The sequence below is a fragment of the Caenorhabditis briggsae genome, assembly GCF_000004555.2.
Source record: "Caenorhabditis briggsae complete genome, chrIV, whole genome shotgun sequence".
Lineage (NCBI taxonomy): Eukaryota > Metazoa > Nematoda > Chromadorea > Rhabditida > Rhabditidae > Caenorhabditis > Caenorhabditis briggsae.
Window position 1 is genome coordinate 6,357,966 of NC_013487.2, and position 19,769 is coordinate 6,377,734.

General features: G+C 37.2%; 3 protein-coding genes across 3 annotated transcripts; 2 read left to right on the forward strand and 1 right to left on the reverse strand.

Moving 5' to 3' along the window:
• Positions 1 to 556: 556 nt before the first annotated feature.
• On the forward strand, positions 557 to 3,692 carry Cbr-egal-1 (the record flags this gene model as incomplete). The annotated part of the gene is made up of 6 exons (XM_045235341.1): positions 557 to 727; positions 990 to 1,830; positions 1,941 to 2,131; positions 2,251 to 2,399; positions 2,773 to 2,941; positions 3,477 to 3,692. 6 exons carry the CDS (start codon positions 557 to 559, stop codon positions 3,690 to 3,692), a joined length of 1,737 nt encoding a protein of 578 aa, XP_045096902.1.
• A 10,289-nt stretch (positions 3,693 to 13,981) lies between these two features.
• CBG19845 lies at positions 13,982 to 17,633 on the forward strand (the record flags this gene model as incomplete). The annotated part of the gene is made up of 7 exons (XM_045235343.1): positions 13,982 to 14,110; positions 14,564 to 14,674; positions 15,376 to 15,482; positions 16,133 to 16,519; positions 16,578 to 16,692; positions 16,734 to 16,884; positions 17,029 to 17,633. 7 exons carry the CDS (start codon positions 13,982 to 13,984, stop codon positions 17,631 to 17,633), a joined length of 1,605 nt encoding a protein of 534 aa, XP_045096901.1.
• Positions 17,634 to 17,929: 296 nt separating this feature from the next.
• CBG19844 lies at positions 17,930 to 19,769 on the reverse strand (the record flags this gene model as incomplete). Its single annotated transcript, XM_002633772.1, is given in 7 exon segments — positions 17,930 to 18,095; positions 18,142 to 18,551; positions 18,601 to 18,983; positions 19,128 to 19,212; positions 19,215 to 19,249; positions 19,587 to 19,647; positions 19,698 to 19,769. Coding segments are annotated over 7 exon segments (1,212 nt in total).

Sequence of the window (19,769 nt, forward strand, 5' to 3'; positions counted from 1 at the left end):
ACACCCTTTTTTTCGTTACTAGTTAGTTTATAGGATCTTGTGATTCCTTGTCAGTTCTGTCATGTAGTTCTTCAAGTACTTGACGCTTTTTTCTTCTATTTCCGACAGACTCATCAACCCAAACTGTATGACTTGGGAAGTTTTGGAATTGATGAGTCAGTCAGTTTTTACGAATTCTTCTATTTTTTTGGAGAAGAAAAGAGAAATATACGATTTTGGAGAGTTTTTTATAGTTGAAAGTTTTTTATAGCTAGCATTTTTATAGCTACAAAAAGGGAACTTTGAATAAAGTTTTAAAATTTTTTAAGTTTCTTCTTCTTCTTAAATATTCCACTGTTTCTCTAGTTTGATTTATTATTGGAAGCTTTCATCCTCCGATTTTTCTTGTATAAAATTCCTATTTTCGCAATTTTCAGGTAAGCCAAAAAAATCAAGCCGTCGTGCCGCATAATTTGCGTCCGTCACCCCAAACATTTCATTCATACAAAACTTCACGGAAACCTATAACTACAAGTATCATTCACACATCTAACATAAAAAATCATCATCATCAACAATGGAGGAGGCAAAAAATATGGCGTTGTTGTTCTTCATGGACCATCTAATGCAGAAAAATGGACGGAGAACAATCCATGATTTGAGTTGTCAATTCGGAGCACGCGGGTTTAGTGAGGAGATGAGAAATGCTGTTGGAACGACTCAAGAAGGATTGACCGAGTTTTTGCAGGTACTGAATTTTTAACAAATTGCGCTCTAAAGAGGTACCGTAAGACCTGTAATAGAAAAGCCTCCTGGCTTTTAACTTTTAACAAATGTATATCGGTTCCTGTTAAAGATATATAAAGTTGTCAACTGATAAAATGTTGGTGATATTATGATAAACATTTTGTCAGTTGACCACTTTTTGATATCTTTTCCAGGAAAGAGAGATATAGGGAATCAAAGTTGATAGTGTGGATAACGGTATTTTCAACCTTACCCTATTCCAGGGTCACCCATCACTCTTCACTGTGGAAGGAGACCAAGTAATCCTAAACGGTCACAACGATCTGAATGCCAAGAACAATCCACTCCTGCAATCCGGCGTCCGTAGTCGTAACTACGAGAAGGAAGCCGTCGATTTCTTCGTCACCAAACTCACCAAATTCGGCCCAGAACTACAAATCAAATCTCTATTGGGACATCGTTCTCAAGCTGCTCCAGAAGTTCGTCTAGTCTCGGGACGTCATCTGAAAGAGTTCTGCGAGTTTTTATCATCTCAAGTTGACTATTTTGTGGTCGAAGCTGATCGAGTCCGCCTGAAGAATATGCCGGAGCCGGATGAGAATGCAATCGAGATGGACGATGAAGGAAGACCATTAGCTGGAGTGAAGGCGAAACAAGCAGCCGTGGAATATCTGAAATCGGTGCTGGAACAAAATGAAGATCAGCCAATTCCATTGGATCTATTCTATCAAAATTTTTGTCAACGATTCTCTCATACCATTCGCCAGGACGTCGCAACTAATCCAAAAGAACTCCTTCAATTCCTTAAACTCAATCGAGGACTCTTTTTCATTAGATCCAATAAGGTATCTCTTGTGAAGAACCGTCCAAATGAAGAAGGATCGGAAAATGGATCAGATGAAGGAGATGAGACCAATAACAATGGAATGTTCCCTCTTGATCAAAGTGCTCTGACTCGGATCCATTTTGTGAAGGCTTTGAAACCAGCTCAAGATCTGATCGCAAGACTCTGGCAGGATATAAACAATATGGAAAAGAAGGTGGTTGGTCTGGATTTGAAGACTGTTACTGTTGGAGTCGATGGAGAGATCTTCCTGTCGTTAGGTGAGTTTTACTGTTACAGTATATTAGTAAGAGTTTGAATTTTAAAAATATGTGATATTATCTATGCGTCTATTTCTTTTTTCATATCAATTCTAGAACTAAAATTTCAGGAGTCATCGCCACCACCTCACAAATCGGAATTTTCGACTTGGCTTCCAGTGACGTCATCATTTTGGAGTCAGGATTCAAGGGGATACTGGAGAGTGAAAAAGTGGTCAAAGTGATTCATGACGCAAGACGAGTCGCCTCGCTTTTGGCACACAAATACGCAGTTCACATGAGAAATGTATTCGATACACAGGTATATATTTTTCTTGAACTGTTAAAAGACGAACTACTTTTAATCAATTTGTACTGTTTTATGTTTTCATTGAAACATTTTTTAGAGATTTCTTTGATTAACACAAAAAAATGTTCCAGGTCGCTCACTCTCTTCTCCAACATGACAAGTTCGGGAAGCCAGTCCACGAGATGCGTCCAATCACTTTTATAAACTTGCAACGTGTCTACTATCCGCAATCACTGATGCTCAGCGATGTGACTCCCAGAAAAATGAGTCAAAGTCCAAAGTGAGTCATTAAAAAAAATTACCGATTCCGTTATTATTCAAAAAAGAAAGACTGAATAAACGTGAATATAAGACGGATTGATTTTACGATCATAGATGCATGGAAGAGTTTTTAAAATTAACCAGCTGTCTGGTGCGTCGTCGGCGCAAATTAACCTACTTCGTCGGTTCGCTCCTCTGTCTTATTCTAAGGGTCACGTCAATTTATATTTTATTTCAACTTTTCCACGTGTTTGGACAGACTGACAGAGAGAGAAAGAGACGCAACTTCATTTATTTATTATAAGAATTATTTACTTGAATTTTTCTTTCAACACGAGTTTCGAGAAAGTCACACAATTTAGCCAGATACGCATCCAAAATCTTAAAATGAGCTTGATTTTCAGCTGGGGCGTCCGACCAATCACCGAAGAGTTCCAATTGACGATTGTCGAGGAAGCTCATTGTCTTCTTTCTGCTCTTTATCAAGCACTTTCCAATTTGATTCCGGTGCATTTACGTGGTCTTTTCGAAGACAAATGCATCGAGGTAAACCATCCGGAGGTTCGGTTTTGTTTTTTTTTGTTCAAATATCACTATTTCTGTTTTTTCTGTTTCGCACACCTTATGAGTTTTTTTTCGGATGAGCTTCTATTTTTCAAAATCCTTCTCAGGAAATTACCTGAAATTGAAATCGCCAGAGCATTTTTTAAGAAGCAAGGTAATGTCTGCAATACCCGAGTAGACGAACTGCACTAGTTGAACTGCACGAATTTCTGTTAGTGGGTGCGCTTCTATGTTTTTAAGTTTTTAAATATATGGTACCTTATCAAATCAAGTCTTTAAATATATGGTACCTTATCAAATCAGTGATAAATCTCCGTTTTCCCGTGAAGCCAGTTGGGCTAATTATGGACTCTCCTATGTTTCCGTAAAAATTTATCCTGAATCGACACTGTTATGCTTTCACACGCATCCAGAAATGATTACCCACTACCCGTCCCTTTTCCGATTAAGTTTGACTATTCGATGAAACAGATAAATTATGATTTCAACCTAAAAACAATCACTCCCCTTCCTTCAAAATCCAATATTTCAGGTCCTCCTCGCCTCTCCAAACCGTCCTCCACCCCAACCATTCATCTCATCTCCATATCGTGCCTCAACTCGCCGTGACGCCAGAAACGGCGGAACCATTATGCAATCATTTTCTCCAGCTCCATACGCCGCTGCTCCGCGTCCTCAAATGTCGGACGCATGCACTCAAACATTCTCGACGGGCGACATCGAAGTGCTCAATGTTTTCTACGAGTAATCATATGATAATCAATAATTTCTTTGACAACAAAAAACATCATCCCCTTTTTCTTTTTCTGCTCCTTCTCATCCTGTGCAATAGTGCACAGTTCTCTATCTATTTTCTCCCAAAATCTTCACAGCTTTCAGTTTTCCAAAACCTCCCTTCTCTATCGGTGTATCCCCAGTTATATCTATTTTATTTGGTTTATTTTTCAAAGTGTTCTGTTAAAATGAAGTTTTATTTCACACCAAAACAGAGGAGTGTTCGTCAATAATTTCCAAGCATTTCATTATAACAAGACTTTATGAAATCCTAATAACTTATCAGTTTCACATCTAAAACATCAAAAATGATGGTGGTACTATAGATGTGAACTCGTATGAATAAGAACTGGCGAAATAAAACTGGTGAAATGAGAACAGATACAAATGAGAACTCGGGAAATGGTTCAAATTTGAACTTCGATTTACAGTTTTTTGAGAAAAATCTTTACGATCTATCTCGTTCTCAAACGTCCAAAATTTTCAAAAAAAATTTTCTTGGCATGTTTTCAGCTAGTTTCTGAGTTATCATTTATGCGCAACAGTGAAAAATTAGGTTTTTCGGCATTTAAAAATTCTGGGTGGCAAATTTTCATTTCAAAATGAGTAACAATTACGAAGGGGGTAAAAACACACAAAATGAGCCTAAAAGCGTCAAATTTGGTTAAGAATTGAAGGATTAAATACATTCTTTAGAAAATCAACTGAAAAAGTCAATTTTTCAAGGTTTTTGGGGATCTATTAAAATACCGTCCATTATAAATTTTTTTAATTAAGTAACTTTTGTGCAGAATTTTCTCGCGAACATTTTGATATACATTATTTTTGAAAACGCTCGCAAATGAGGGAGGAGATAGGTTTTGAATCACTCAGATTCGGATCAGATTACTGTAGATTTGGCTAAAATTTGCTTTTTTTTTCCAAAATTCTTTGCTGATTTATTGGGCGTGTTATTTTTGGCGTGAAATTGTTAGCTTGGATTGCCGTGGAATGACCTAGAAAGGGAAGAATTGAGGGAAAAAGTGAAGCCTAGACTCTCAAATCCATCAATATGTTGGTTCACGAACAAATTAATTTCTTTTGAACTTTTTGAATTTTGCTTTTTTATCGATGCACGAGAAACGCGTCAACAATCACCACATGTGCTCTTTTCGTGAAATATTCACCGTGTAACACTCAAGTACCCAATCAATAGATTGGGATCACAGAAAAAAAAGTTGCGCAATTTAGAGTCAACACCAGGAAGCATGCAGTCCATCAGTCACACACTTGGAGAATGTGTCTATATTGTTATCGTATAACCTGTAATAGAAGGACGTCTCAACTTTGAATCACTTTGATTCGGTTTCAAATAAATATATCAAGAAATGATGCTTACTAACAAAATGTAGTGCCGTGGATTGGACAAAAACTTGAGAACCGATATCAACCTGATTTGTAAAAAAAATGAATAAAAAATAGGCTTTAAAATTACGCACTTTAGACACAGAGGGTATTACATCTTCGTTGAACTGTTGCAGAAAATCCTAAAATCAAGAGCCAAAAGATCAAACATTGCGTCGATTGAAACTCTATGAAATCGGAATTTGTCTTCGAGACGGCAAGTGGACACTCTAAACGTTGACGGGTTTCAAAAGATTATGCAGTCATAATTTTTGCCCCGAGACTAAAAAACATAGAAACCCACTGAAACAATGTATAAGGGACAATGCAATTGTCTACAGTATCGGCTAAAAATCTGTAAATGTTCCCTTTTCAAACTCAAAGTAGCAAACGTTTGAAGCTTAAAAATATAGTAGACATTGTTGAAGTCGAAAAAAATGTGTATCCTTCAAATGTCGGATAGTTCCTCACCAGAAATTTTGCTCGTACCATCTATTAAAAGTCTTTAACTGCAGTTTCTCATAAATTATTTGGGAAACCGGCATATTTTTTTAATTCGTGAGCATGGTCACTGTTTCCTGAACTGTAGATGAAACCATGACAATTTTCATGACAGTATGTTGTAGTCTGAAGAGTCCGAAGCCTTTCATTGAGCTATCCGTTGTTTTCTGCATGAAACTTTGTGTTCTTCAAATTCGTTGTTTCACAAATTCTTACAGTAAAGACTTTCTTGAAATGGATCTAAAATCCACCCATTCAGAGATCAGAAGACTTCTTTTTTTCAGCAAAAACAACAATTTCTCTCAATTTTCTTTTTTGCTCCATTGAATTTTGAAGTGCACCCCTGACACAATAGCAGAACAACTGAAAATGGAACGAAGGAGCAAACGAAAAGAAAAAAAACGAGGTGGAGAAGCAAGAAAAACGAAAACGTAAAGAATTCAGAAGCAGCGGAACTCTCTGCTCCTCCGACGTCTTCTTCTCTCTTCTGGAGCACTTATTCAAACAAAAAAAGTTGTCAACCAGCGCCTAAAAAACTTCAAAATCTCCCCCCAAACCTCTTCAAAATTCAAATTTCTTCCTTCTGCTTCTTCTTCTTCTTCTTCTGGGAGCACCGCAGCCGTGTTTTCACATCGTCGCACATCCTTTTCTCTTTTTACCCTTCGACAGAAATTTCTCCTTCTTCTTTTTTTACCTATTGACACGCAAAGTTTCTTTCAGCTCTTCTTTTTTCATCTTTTGACAGAAAAATATTTCATGTTATTTTCATATCCATCAAGTTTTTCATCTTTTCAGCATGGAGAAAAGGAGTTTTCTAGCTACTAACCACTAATTTTACTTTTTTCTGTTCCGGTTGGGTATCCGTTTTTAGAGAAAAAAACATTTTGTTCAATTCGCTGTTTCCGGTGAACTTTTCAAAGTAACTTTTGAGGTTTTCTGTTCGGTTCGTTGGATACTAACAAATTTTTTAAAAACCGTATGTTGAATTCACCGATTGCACAAATTCCGAATTCCAAATTCATATTTTTTCTAATTCAGAATTTTCATATACGGGATCGGGTTTTTAATTCAGTGTTACGCTGTCAATGGACATACATCAAAATAAATATGTCGTAGAAATTGCAAAAACCCACATTCCCTATAATAAACTGGCACATCAGAGCTCTTACCGTAAACGCTCTAATAGAAGCTCACCTACTCGCACTTTGAGTTGAATTATTAATTTTTTGAAATTTCTAATTGTAAAATTGGAAAACCAAAGGTTAGGCATAAGCTAAATACCAGAGAAAACTATAATTTTAATTTTTTGGAAAAAAATACTGTTTCCCAAATTTTGTAAGTTTAGCAAAATGTCTACTCATCATTCTGTTCTTGGTATTCATGAAGGTAATTATTAGGATTTTGAATTTTTGCATATTCTTAGCATTTAACTGTTTTTAGCCGAATTAGCTCTATCCACCTGTTTGATCTAAATTATCCCGGTTGCCAGGAAAGATATAAAACTAAGTCAACTGATAAAATGTTAATCATGATATTATTAACAGCTTATCAGTTGACAGATTTTTGATAGAAAAACCGATATAATTGCGATTATAATGCACATGGATGGTGAGCTTATATGAGAGCAAATACGATATGTCGAATTCATAAAATGCATAAATTCCAAATTCCGAATTTAAATTTTTTTCTATTTCAAAAGTTTAACATTCGATGTCGGATTTTAAATCCAGTGTTCTCTTTTCATGAGCCTCAAAATAAATATGTCATAAAAATTGCAAAAGAACTCGCATTCCCTCTAATAGACTGCCATGGCAGAACTTTTACATTAATTTTCGCCTCGATTCATAGCAGACGTAACGATTTCAGTCCAAAACTTCATCAACCAGAAAAAAACCCCATCGTTTCATCACGAATACTGCAAAACCTGTATTAAAAGGGCCGGCTCGGCCCTTCTATTGGTCCAAGTTACCTGCGGAGGACCTTTCGATTACAGGGGCCCTTCAATTAGAGGGGACCTTTCTATTTTTTCTGTAATTTTCCTCATCAATTTAAAAATAGTGTTTCAGCATTTCTGTGAAATCGTGGAACGTCGATTTTTTATTCAATTCTTGAGGAATATTATAATCACAAGCAGCTAAACTTTGAGGGAGCCTTTTTATTACATGGTTCTTCCATTTTTCGAATCATTCTCGTAAGGCCCTTCTAATACAGGTTTTACAGTAATCTCTTTCTATGTTTACATGCTAGTTAATTAATATTTAGAAAAGCTCTGAAATTCTTCTTTACCACTTCAATTTCAGCTCATTTCTGCTAAAAATTTCCGATATGATTTTTTGTTTCGGTATGCCATAACTAAATGAAACGTCTTAAGTGATCCTGAAAGCCTTAGTAGTTCATCAGATCAATGAAAAAGTCATATCACTAAAACATAGTTGTCGACCTTTCCTCCAAAATCTTCCTGAAAATTGTTGAACAGAAGTACAAGTTGAAAGTTGAAAGATGTCTCTTATTCTTCCTTCTGATCTACTCTTCTCTTCCATTCCCATTCATGCTCATTCAACTGCCGCAAATGGGATTGACGGGAGCGAGAAGACACGGGCGATTGTTCGCTTATTCTTCTTCCCGGGACCCTGTTTTGTGTCATGTATGAGAAGGTGTCACTGGTTTGAGGAGACTCCCAGTATGTACTTGAGATGATGCTCAAGTACGACACAATCCCCACTTTGAGTGAACCTTTTTCTGTTTCTACAGAGCACTTTTTGTCTAGGTCGGGAAAGAAAGTCAGCGGATTTTTTTTCGCTAGTTTTTTGGTGTGGTATTTTTGGGTCCTTCAAAGACGATTCATTCGAAGAATTATTGATAATCTATCAGCGTCTTCTTTCTGCATCATTAGAAACTTTTTTTTTTTGGTTCACTCAGAAATCTATCACTATATTATTGAAGCTTTGCCTGATCTGTTTTATTGTCGAACTAAAAATACTGGGACCTGAAAAATTTCGCGGACGGCTTCCGTGTTTATTTACGGAGCCTCGCCCAAAAATCACTACAGTATTAAACAAAAATATTACTATAAATTTTGTAGAATTTTGTGAACAAAATTCAGATTTCTTGGTAAGAACATGATCATTAGCATTTTTAGAATCTGGTTTTTATTGAAAAACCGGACTTAATTGCGAAAGTAGCTCGGACGAGGCAAAAGTCTGAAATATTACGATTTTGCCGCACTTTTTCGTAGATCAAAAAAGCGACGGTTTTCACTTCTCAAGTCCCAGTTTTTTTTTATTTCGACAATATATACATATTTATTATTTCTAATAAAGAAAGAATAGGGAACAAAAATAGGCCTTCTCTTTTCATCAAATTTGCGAAACAGCTTTTTTTCAAAAAATTTCTGCAAATCTATAGATTTCGAGTGAAGGTTTCTTTATGAATTTTGAAAGGCGTGTAAAACCTTACTAGAACCTCTGGAGGGCCCTTCTATTCTAGGGACCCTTCCATTTAAGGTCATTTTTCCCGGATAGTTTTCTTCAAAAAGTTCGGTTAACTTTCATTCAAATTGTATTAGAATCAATCAATTCAGCCAAAATTAAGAAATGTTTCGAACGAAAAAAAAGGTACTTCAACTTTTTTCTGTGAAATATGAAAATTTCCGGAGTATTTTTGACTGAAAACGTGCGGAAATTTTAAACTTCGAACAAAACAATTTCGAGGGGGTCTCTCAACAGGGACTTTTGCATTTTCCAAGCCTTTCTCGGAGTGCCCTTCTGTTAGAGGGACCCTTCTGTTAATGATGCCTTTCTAATACAGGTTTCACGGTGAGTAATTCTTCAAATTATTTCTTGAAAAATGTCGATACTCAATCGCAAACATTCCGTATTTCAGCCTTTTGACCTGCGTATTTGATTCAGATTTATTTTGTCAGAAAATAAAACCAATTTCAACTAGAGTTCCTGAAACAGTGAATCTGCCAAAATCCCATATCCAGAGCAATTGATAACTTCTAGATTGCTCTCTACTAAAACTCAAAAGTCTTGTCACCCGCTCTCTCTCTCTCTCTCCAAAAAATGCGAAAAACACTCTCAATTGTTCTCCCCTTCCTATCCCTTTCCTCCTTCCTCTAGTTGTATGCAGTGTGAAATTGAGCGTACTCGTTTTCTATTGCTTCTTGTATACCAACAACTCGATGCCTTTTTTTATACTCGGAAATCTATTTTTAGTAGAAATCACAGTATCAGTTCTGTGGGAACTTCCACTTGTTCCTCAAATTTTAGTTTGAACCCCTTCTAAAAATTATGCTCCGAAATTCCCCTCCCTCGTGTTTTTATATTCCTTTTTTCTTATTTCCTTTACCCCTCATCAATCTTCTCCATATCCATATGCCCTTTTTGTCTCTGTCCCATTCTCATTTTTCGCATCTCCTAAACAATTCCTCCGTTCCCGGTGTCCCATCGGGATTCCTCTTTTCCACGCGGATTCACATGATTGATGCGATAAATGTGGTGCGATTTGACGTGGAATCTTGTCTTCTGGAGGACATAAGAGAGAGCCTTGTCTGTCAGAAGGACAACAACTTCGAAACGAGTCATCATTGTGATGATGATGATCACCATCATCATCATTTTGAGTGTCGGACCGAAACCACTCCAGTGACATCCATCCCATATCTGTTTTCGTTTTTCTTTTCTCATGTTTTCATCCCTCCGATAATCTGTTTTGGCGATAATGACTTGTTTTTTCTGGCACAAGCATTTTTTGGCTTACAGCTTCGAGATTTTTATGGACAGTTTAATTGGCATTATATATACTATAGTGCATATAAGACGGTAGAAATTTGAAGACTTTTTTTCTCATTTCTGAAAACCGGAATTTCTCAAATTTTATGTACAAAAAGAACAGAGTTAATAGAAAAAACAAAATTTTTTCGAAAAGTTTGTCTTTTCGACAGATTTCGTCCAGTTTCGTCTTGCCTTTTTATTATTCAGAAATTTTCTGTTTGAATATTCCAGAAATTAGTCAAAGTTATAGAAAATGTTCATTTGATGGATCTGAAAATAATCTTGAACAAAAAAATAGGTGGACAAATTGAAATTGGACAGTGTAGTAGTAGGTATATCAAATCCAGGTGACAACCAATCTTCCTGCACTTTAAACTCCTTGTTGCTCTGTGCCTTCTTTTCTTCTACAGGTAAAGAATCGGTTTGTCTCCCGATTTTGTACTTTTTTAAAGGAAAAAGCTTTTTTTTTCGTTTAGTAGACCTCAGAAATTCAAACTCGTATCATTAACCTCGAAATTGGTCATTTTGAACTAACAACCCTGTACAAACAGGAAAAAATTAATTTAGTACTGTAGTTCGATTTCGTCCGAGTTCAAAGTTTTTTTGCTACTTGATCCATAAAATAAAACATTTATGCTTTAATTTATTTATCACAATTGTTCTTTAAGGTTTTGGAAAAAAAATTCCTCCCAAAATTTACAATTTTTTCCCATGGAATTTTTTGAGTTTCACATTTTTACAGTTTCCATGTCTTTTCAAAAAAAATTTTCGATTCCACAACTCATTCCAGTACTTCGTTTTATGTATCATCAAACCTGATTTACCCTGGAAAACATTCACAACAAAATAATACACAAAAATTCGGAGAGCAAAGTGAACAAATTGGATAAAAGGATCATGTTATCCCTACTACTCCTACAACTACTTCATCAGAGAGTCAAACTACTTCTGGGTGTTCTCTAAAACTCGGAGCAGTTTTATAATTTTACGACGTTTTTGAAGAAAAAAAAATTTATACTCCGAACTTCCTCTAATAGAAGCCCATTCAAACCTTTAACTTCTAATTGAGAATGTCTAATTGAGAAAACTAAGGCCCCCTCTCTCTAATTTGTAAAATGATTTATTATTACTGTTAATCAATAATTGCAGGTATAATTTTCATTCTGTATGTGTGTGTGTGTGTTGATGGTTATGTGCTTTTATTTGGAAATAGTGTTATTATTCAGTTCACCACTTTAATTGAATGTGTTTTCTAGTTATTTGTGTATTTGTATTTGATTTTTTTGTATGATTGTACTGTATTTCTTTTCTCTTTTTTTTTCTTTTCCACGACTGAAGGTAGTAATAAATAAATAAATAAATAAATAACTTTGAGCTCAATTATCTCAATTCCTGTGAAAGATATCAAAAGTTGGACAACTGAAAAATTATTTATCATGAGATTGCTAATGTTTTAGTTGACAAATTTTCGATATCTCTCCTAGAAACCGAAATAATTGAGCTCAGAGTTGACGGTTTGTGTGCGCTTCTATTAGAGGAAGTCTATTGGGTCGGTTCGTGAAAATGAAGCAAAACTTATTTCAACAGGGTAATAAAAAAGAAGTTTATTTCTAAATCTTGCTAATGTGTGCCGTAGGCTTTTTAATTGTCAAAGTGACCATTGTTGTTTTTTCTTTCCAAATACCCAAAAATTTTGCATCCTCCTCAAAAAAGTCTCCAAAACTCCTTTTCCCAACGGTCCAATTCTGAAAAAAAATGTTGCGGTTCAAGTCAGTTCATCATAACCCATTTCTTTTTTTTCTTCGAGAGAAAAAACTCAAGGATGACTAAAAATATAAACTAACGAAGTTACGATAAATCCAGTTGAGTTTTTTTATCTTTTTCAACGACAACAGAAAGAAAAAACAAAAAACAAGAAGAAGAAGAAGTGTTCGTAGAGACAGACCTGCTCACCGATTCCTTAGTATTCCTTCTTATCCTACTTCTTCTTATTCTTCTTATTCTTATCCGTTCCCCTCGAGACCCATCCATCCATTTTTGTTTCTCACCCCCACACACTACTTCTTCTTCTCTTCCGGACACCCAACTATCCGTTTACACTGAAAAAAGTGTCGCCGATCCCATAGTATTCTTTTTTAGGAAACCAAAAAGAAAACAATTTTTAAAAGAATATCTTTTCCCGTCCAGAAACTCACCTTTCAAGTGAAGAGGAAGATGAATGAGTGTTCTTTTTCGGGTCAAATGACACTAATCCTTCTTCTTCTGGTTTCGTTTCCTTCCGAAGCTCTGCCATTTCCCCGAGCTTTTTGGAATTGGATAGATCACTTTTTGGAAAGTGCACTCTTCTTTTGAGGAGCCAAAAATAATGAGGTCCCAGTTTGAATAATGACTGTTTGAAGGGAGGAAGGGAGGCAAGCCCCTCTTATTTTGATTGGATTTTAGTTCGCATTACGGTAGTTGTTGGTTCAGTTTTTAGATTTCTTTAAAAATTTCTGTTTTATAGGATTTATAAAATTGGGACCCATTCTAGGTAGTAATAAGAAAACTGTTTTTCAACTGGTACGAAAAAATCGAAAATGTTTAATTTCAAACAACACATTTTGGGCCCTTCTACTTTTCCAAGACCCTCTCGGAGGGCCCTTCTAATACAGGTTTTACGGTATTTTCTCATTTTTTAATGATTTTCGTCGGTTTTTTTGTTATTTTCCTCCATTAAAAAGGCGTAAGATAAAAGTTTTGATAGTGAAAAAATTACTGAAAACGCACAAAAATCGAGAAAATCAATCCTGAAAATAAAAATATTATTAGGTTACGGTAGTTTTTGTTTTGGGACCTTCGGCCACGGCCACCGAAGTTTCTCTTCCACAGCTTCTTTTTTTGTTCCAGAAAAACAGGGCAGTCACCGAATCCACTCAAAAAAGTATTCTCGATTTTATGATTTTCTTGAAAAAGTATAAACAATAAATCTTAATCATCGATTTCTCTAAACTTCTAGAAGAATCTTGTAACTTTTTTTTTCAATTTTCCGTTGAAGTTCTTACACTGCTTCTAGTTAAGCGAGTCTAAAAATTTCACGATTTTCATAGAATTTTTATGACCAGTTGACACCACTCTGCTGTTATACAGAATCTTTTTTTTAGAAGACGTCACTTTAGAATGAAAAATATATTCATCATTTGCTATCGCAAGGCTTTACTGTATTTCTCTCTGCACTAACAGACACAATGCACTTTCCCTTTGAATGCTCCGTCCAGAAAATGTCACCGTTTTCTGAATCTTCTCTCTTCTTCCGTCATCTTTCCGTCACCCTCAAAAAACCGCCATAAATCGTTTTTGGTGTCACATTTTGCTACTGAACCTTCTTCTCCTTTCTTCATAATCCCTGCTTCTGTTTTCTAACCCCAACGTCTTCTGGCTTCTTCTTGGTCCATCCACAAACTTTTGTTTTGTTGTTGAAAGATGATTGAAACCTCTGGATTACCTTCTCTTCTTTTCGGCTCCCTTTTCCCCGCTCCACAATATTTTTCGTCATTTTCCAGGAGACTCGCCGAAAAGAGAATTTGTTCCCAATGAACTCATCTCTCAATCCAAATCCACCATAATCATGTGGAAGGTGTTTCTTCTATTCATTCTGCTGCTTAAATTTGGGGATGCCAGTGGAAATTGTGATGCAAAGAACTATCAAAGTGTGGGAAATGCACCAAATAATGCACTTATCTATGGAATCACCCAGGTACTTTAAATAAATATTATACCGTAAAACCTGTCATACAATGGCCCCTTACTATCAAGTTTGAGCTCAATTATCTCTGCTCCTATGAGAGATATCAAAAAGTGGTCAACTGATAACATGTTTGCTTATGACAAATATTTACAAGTTGACATTCTTTCTATCTTTTACATGAGATGAGATATATCAGCTGAAAGTCACAAGTTAAAGAGGCCCTTCTATTACAGGCTTAATCAAAACGAAACATTTTTATAGCATATAATGTACAGACTGATACTTAAAAGAATATTAAAGTATGAAATTCTAATACAATTTGAAAATCAGAAACATGCCTGAAAGATCTGAGCTAGAATCAATCTGTAGATGGTATGAAAGATGACTAATGAAGAATGTCAGATTGATTTTCTTTGAATGGCTAATCAAGTCCTTGAAACAGGAAAATTCCAAAACTTTCAGGACTGTCAAATGTTCTTCATCCGCCCATCACAACTTCATTTGCTCTCCACAATTCGAGTCGATAAGAGACATTCCTTCTGTTATGCCAACCTGGTACAATTGCACGTGAAAGTGAGTTTAGCTTTTATCACAGTAGCCAGCTTTCAAGCAAAATTTTCATGAATGGGTTTTGGAATTCTAACTTGTCTCAAACTTGAACTACGTCTCTGATAGAAACCAATTTTTCTCGTCATCTATTGAAGATATCAAGAAGTGGTTTCCTCGGATAGATTGCAAAAAACTAATGGGGTTATTCAGGGAGTCGGCAAATAAGGAAAAAAACTCCGCGAAAACTCGGAGAGTGTTCCAATCTGGCTGAAACTTTGGGGAAAACTGGAGAAAACTATAGGAAACATTTTGTCAAAGTTTGGGGTCAAAATATCGACTTTGAAAATTTGGCTGGAATTTCAGACGTTAATTTCGCGCTGAAGCGCTGAAGCTTTTTCAAAATATCACTGAAATGAAGATTTTTCCAATATGTATTTTTTGTCAAAATAAATTTCCAGTACAGTATTCTTTACACAATCTTTATGATAGAATCGTAAAACAGTTGACATCTTTTTTTTGAGTTTCGGAAGAAGAGCATTTCTTTAAGAACCACTAGGTAAAAAATGGTTCGATTGAAATGTATTCTTCCCAATAATACATTTCCTTTCGAATTTCAAGTCACATCAAAAGTTTTCACCGTTTCAAATAGTTCTCAAATAAACTTGTTAGTATAATTCAGCATTATTTTTTTGACGATAGGCTAACCTTGAATCAACTCATTCCAGGCCCACGACACACTCCTCCTAACATTCAAACAGGCCAGCAATCGGATATGCACTCTGGAAGTTCACATTCCCGCACTAAACATGCTATTCGGAGATCATCTGTTCAGGTTTGTTTGCGAAAAATTTTGTTTCAGCAGTTTGATTTTTATGTAGTTTGGTGAATCTAGTCGGTCTCTCAAAATGATGTGATTTGAATTTCGAACTTGATTATTAATGAAAGCCTTAAATCAACCACATGTATATTCGCAGGGTGGCGCACTATTAGCCGGACTGTTAAAATCGAGTATATCTCTAGACATAAGTATCTCAGAAGCAAGAAAATTGGAAGAAGTAAAATTTAACGTTTGGTTCAAAGCCACTAAACCCAAGTCTCGGAATCGCCTCGGTACTAACCACAAGTCTCGGTATTGCTGTGATTGTCCAGAAATGAACGGCGTAATGCTTCTTTGCGATTTTCATGCAACTTTGGCAAACGATAACTCAGCTCAAAGTTGACCAAATAGTTTGAAACTTGATCAGTTAACTAATGAATTATTGGGATTTCGGCACTCCAAATTTGAGCCCGGTACAATAATTTTGTTCAATGTTATGCTAGTACAAACTTTAATCCTGGAATTATGCGCCCTTTTGAGCTAAACAGGCAAGCTGTAAGCGTCAAAAGTATTAGGAAATTCGTAGAGAGTTTGACGATGGATATTAGTAAACTTCCATTATTCTAAACATTTTTATTTAATCAATTCTCAATTATCTCTTACAGATACTCCCTCCTAAACTCGCTTCCCTATGCCTCATGTTCCTATTCCAAAGACCAAACATTCCAACTCGAACCGGATCTCTCATTTATGGATCCAGTATACAACGATGTAATTTATTTCATTGACGCTCTTTCTTCTGGGAAACAATGGAAAGTTCTACAATTCCTTTTGAAGGACACTGGAACTATGAGCATGATGAACAATTTGACTGTTTCACTTCAGACAAGTAAGTTGTGCTGTTTAATGAACTTTGATTACATCTTAACTCTAGGAGACTCATCTGCCAACGAATTCGTAGCATCACTTGACAATCAACGGGACAAACTGTACAGAAGAAATCGTTTCGATAACCTCATCTACCAACAGTGTGCATTTGAAATGATGTTCAGGTAGGGTCGGAATATTTTGTCTCGATTATAATATGGTTTTCGAAATTCGAATTTATAGGCCGAAAGAAACAGAAGTTAGTAGTTTTGAAACACCGGCAAGAGGATATGGTGCAGTTCTGAATGGACAATCAGTGGATGGAGATTTTATGGTTTATGTGGAAACTGATAGAACTGTAAGTTCTAACAGAAACATCGATGCTGACAGAACTTTCAGACGGATCCACCGACGACGCGTCTGAATATGTTGTCTACCAGTCATCCAGAACATGTTTCATGTGTTTCTGCTACGTCATTCTCCTATGATGTGGGAATTATTCGAGAGGCAACAGTGACAAAATTGAAATCAGAACCAAGACCTCCATTTGGTGGGTTTCTTATCTTTGACTGATTTACAGGGTTCCAACTACTGTGGTATGCGGATGCGCTCTAATGAAAAGGGGCGTGGCAAAGCATAAATAAATAACTAGACGACACGCCCCTTCTCATTAGAGCGCATTTTCAAATTTTAGGAACCAAAGTGTCTCCTCGACCTAGCTCGAAAGCTGAGAAACTCAACGATCAAGCCAGCAAAAGAAATCGAAATTCGACGCCTTCCCCCACCGCTTCAGAGAAAAAGAAGCCGACGTCTCCTTCTTCTTCTTCAACTTCCACACCTTCTGAACCACCACCCAACGTTCCAACATCGGTCAAACCGAAAGGAACGTATTCCCCATCGAAATCATTTTTCAGTTATGAATTCGGTGGAGCTGGAACGACGGCATCTGCTCCAGAAGTGATTTCTAATGAGATTCCAGTCAAAGAGATCGCAGCGGAACAAGTGAGAGATGAGGAAGAGTTAAATGAAATAATCAAGGAATTGAAATCGGATGAAGAGAAAGGAGAAGAAGAGGATTCTGAAGATTCTGGAGAAGACGTCGGAAAAGAAGAAAACGACGTTGGAGAGATGAAAACTAGAGAGGTGAATATAACAACTGAAAAAGGAGGCGATTCTTCGGAATCCTCCAACGCAACGTCTTCAGATGCCGAAGCGGTGAAATCCAGTAGAATATCGATGAATTCAAATCTAATTGTACTTTTTATTTCCGCCATTTCTATTTTCAATTATTTCAATTAGTTTCTCAATATGTACACCTGGTGCTTTCTGTCGATATTGACCCAAATAAAGAATTAAAAGCTTTATCTTTTCGCTTCTGAAATTGAGTGAAAAACCAATATAACCTTTATTAAAGAACCAATTTCAAGCGGTATGTTATGTGGAGTTAAAGCAATGCGGGAAGGGTGAAGAAGATTTGAAATCTAATGATTGGGGCTGGAATTCTTAACAAGTGAATAATGGGTGGAGAAAGAAATGCAATCAAACTGAACTGATTATTTTAAAAAACGAGTTGGAGCCGTTCATAGCGATACATCTTAATGAGCAATGCCCATGGTGTCAGGAAGAATTGGACCTTGAGACTTGGCAAGGAGCTCAGACGAGATCTTGAGATGATGTGGTTGCTCCCATGGGAAGGCGTTGTGTCCGAAGTGACCGTTCTCGGCTGTTGGCTCGTAGATTGGTCTCTTCAAGTTGAGGTTTCTGAAAAGTTATTGATGAATGTTCGTTTGGGTCCTGTTTAGCTCACTTGATGATCATTCCTGGTCTCAGGTCAAAGTTTTCGTTGACAATGGTTAAGAGTTCCTCCTCGCTCAGTGCAGATGTTCCGAATGAGAAGACCATGATGGAAAGTGGCTTGGCGACTCCGATAGCGTAGGATACTTGGACGAGGCACCGACGGCAAAGTCCGGCCTTGACGAGTGATTTGGCAACCCAACGAGCAGCGTAAGCGGCAGAGCGATCGACCTTGGTTGGGTCCTTTCCGGAGAAGGCACCACCTCCATGAGCTCCCCATCCTCCGTAGGTATCGACGATAATCTTGCGTCCAGTGAGTCCGGCATCTCCCATTGGTCCTCCGACAATGAAAGATCCACATGGGTTGATGTGGTAGATGATGTCATCATCGATGAGGTTAGCTGGGATAACAGCCTTGATGACCTGTAAAAAAACGAAGGAATAAGAACGGACTTTAAAATATGAGATTTACCTTCTCGATGAGTTCCTTTCTCAAATCCTCGAGCGCAATATCTGGAGAGTGTTGAGTGGAGATGACAACAGTGTGGACACGAAGTGGAACACAGGCACCTCCCTCGGAAGCGTACTCGATAGTGACTTGAGTCTTGGAATCTGGGCGAACCCATCCGAGTTCTCCGGAGCGACGGAGCTCGTGGAGCTTGTAGTTCAACTTGTGAGACAGAAGAAGAGTCAATGGCATAGCCTCCTCAGTTTCATCGGTAGCATACCCAAACATGATTCCCTGATCTCCAGCTCCAACATCATCGCTGCTCTTGTCCATATGAACTCCAGCGGCGATTTCTGGTGATTGCTGTTCAAGAGCGACAAGGACGTTGCAGGTCTTGTAGTCAAATCCTGAAAATATCATTATATCAGCTGCTAGGGAAGTAGAGTTCGCCAAGGGAACATCACTGGAGTTTTCCGTCCACGCGCTGATAACGGTTCACTGTCAGTTGATAGCAATCCTTCCGCAAACAATGTCTATTTTAGTCTTCTTACCTTTGGACGAGTCATCGTATCCGATTTTCTTGACGACGTTACGAACGAGAACTTGATAGTCAACGTGGGCTTTCGAGGTGATCTCACGCACAACATGATCATACCCGTTTTAGTCACCGTTTCTGTAATCAAAGTAACCATAGTAACAGGTAAGAAAACATATTGTTGCGACAAGCGTCATCCCCTTTCATCCAACACCCGCAGAGCCTGTAAGTAAAGACATGATTAGGCGAAACAACGAGAGAACATTAGCGAACGAAACGAGTTCACCAACGATTCTCTCGTAATAACACAAAACGATATTCATGCTCGCAGTAACTAGGTTACTCGATGTTCTGAATTGTCGGTGAACTGCCAATGCCATCAATTCTCTGAATGGTGTCTAAGAAAAAGGGATTAATCAGCTCATCACGGCTCCAACGAAACATCCGCTTGTCGTTAAATCCCTGAACCACTTACCACAGGCAACTTTGGCGTGAGGATCTTGTGCGAGATGAGCATCAAGAACCGCATCCGAGATCTGAAAGGTTTACTGAATGATACCGTGATCTGGCCAATTGTTCAACTCACTTGATCACACATCTTATCCGGGTGACCTTCCGACACGGATTCAGAGGTGAAAAGGAATTTGTGTTGCGACAT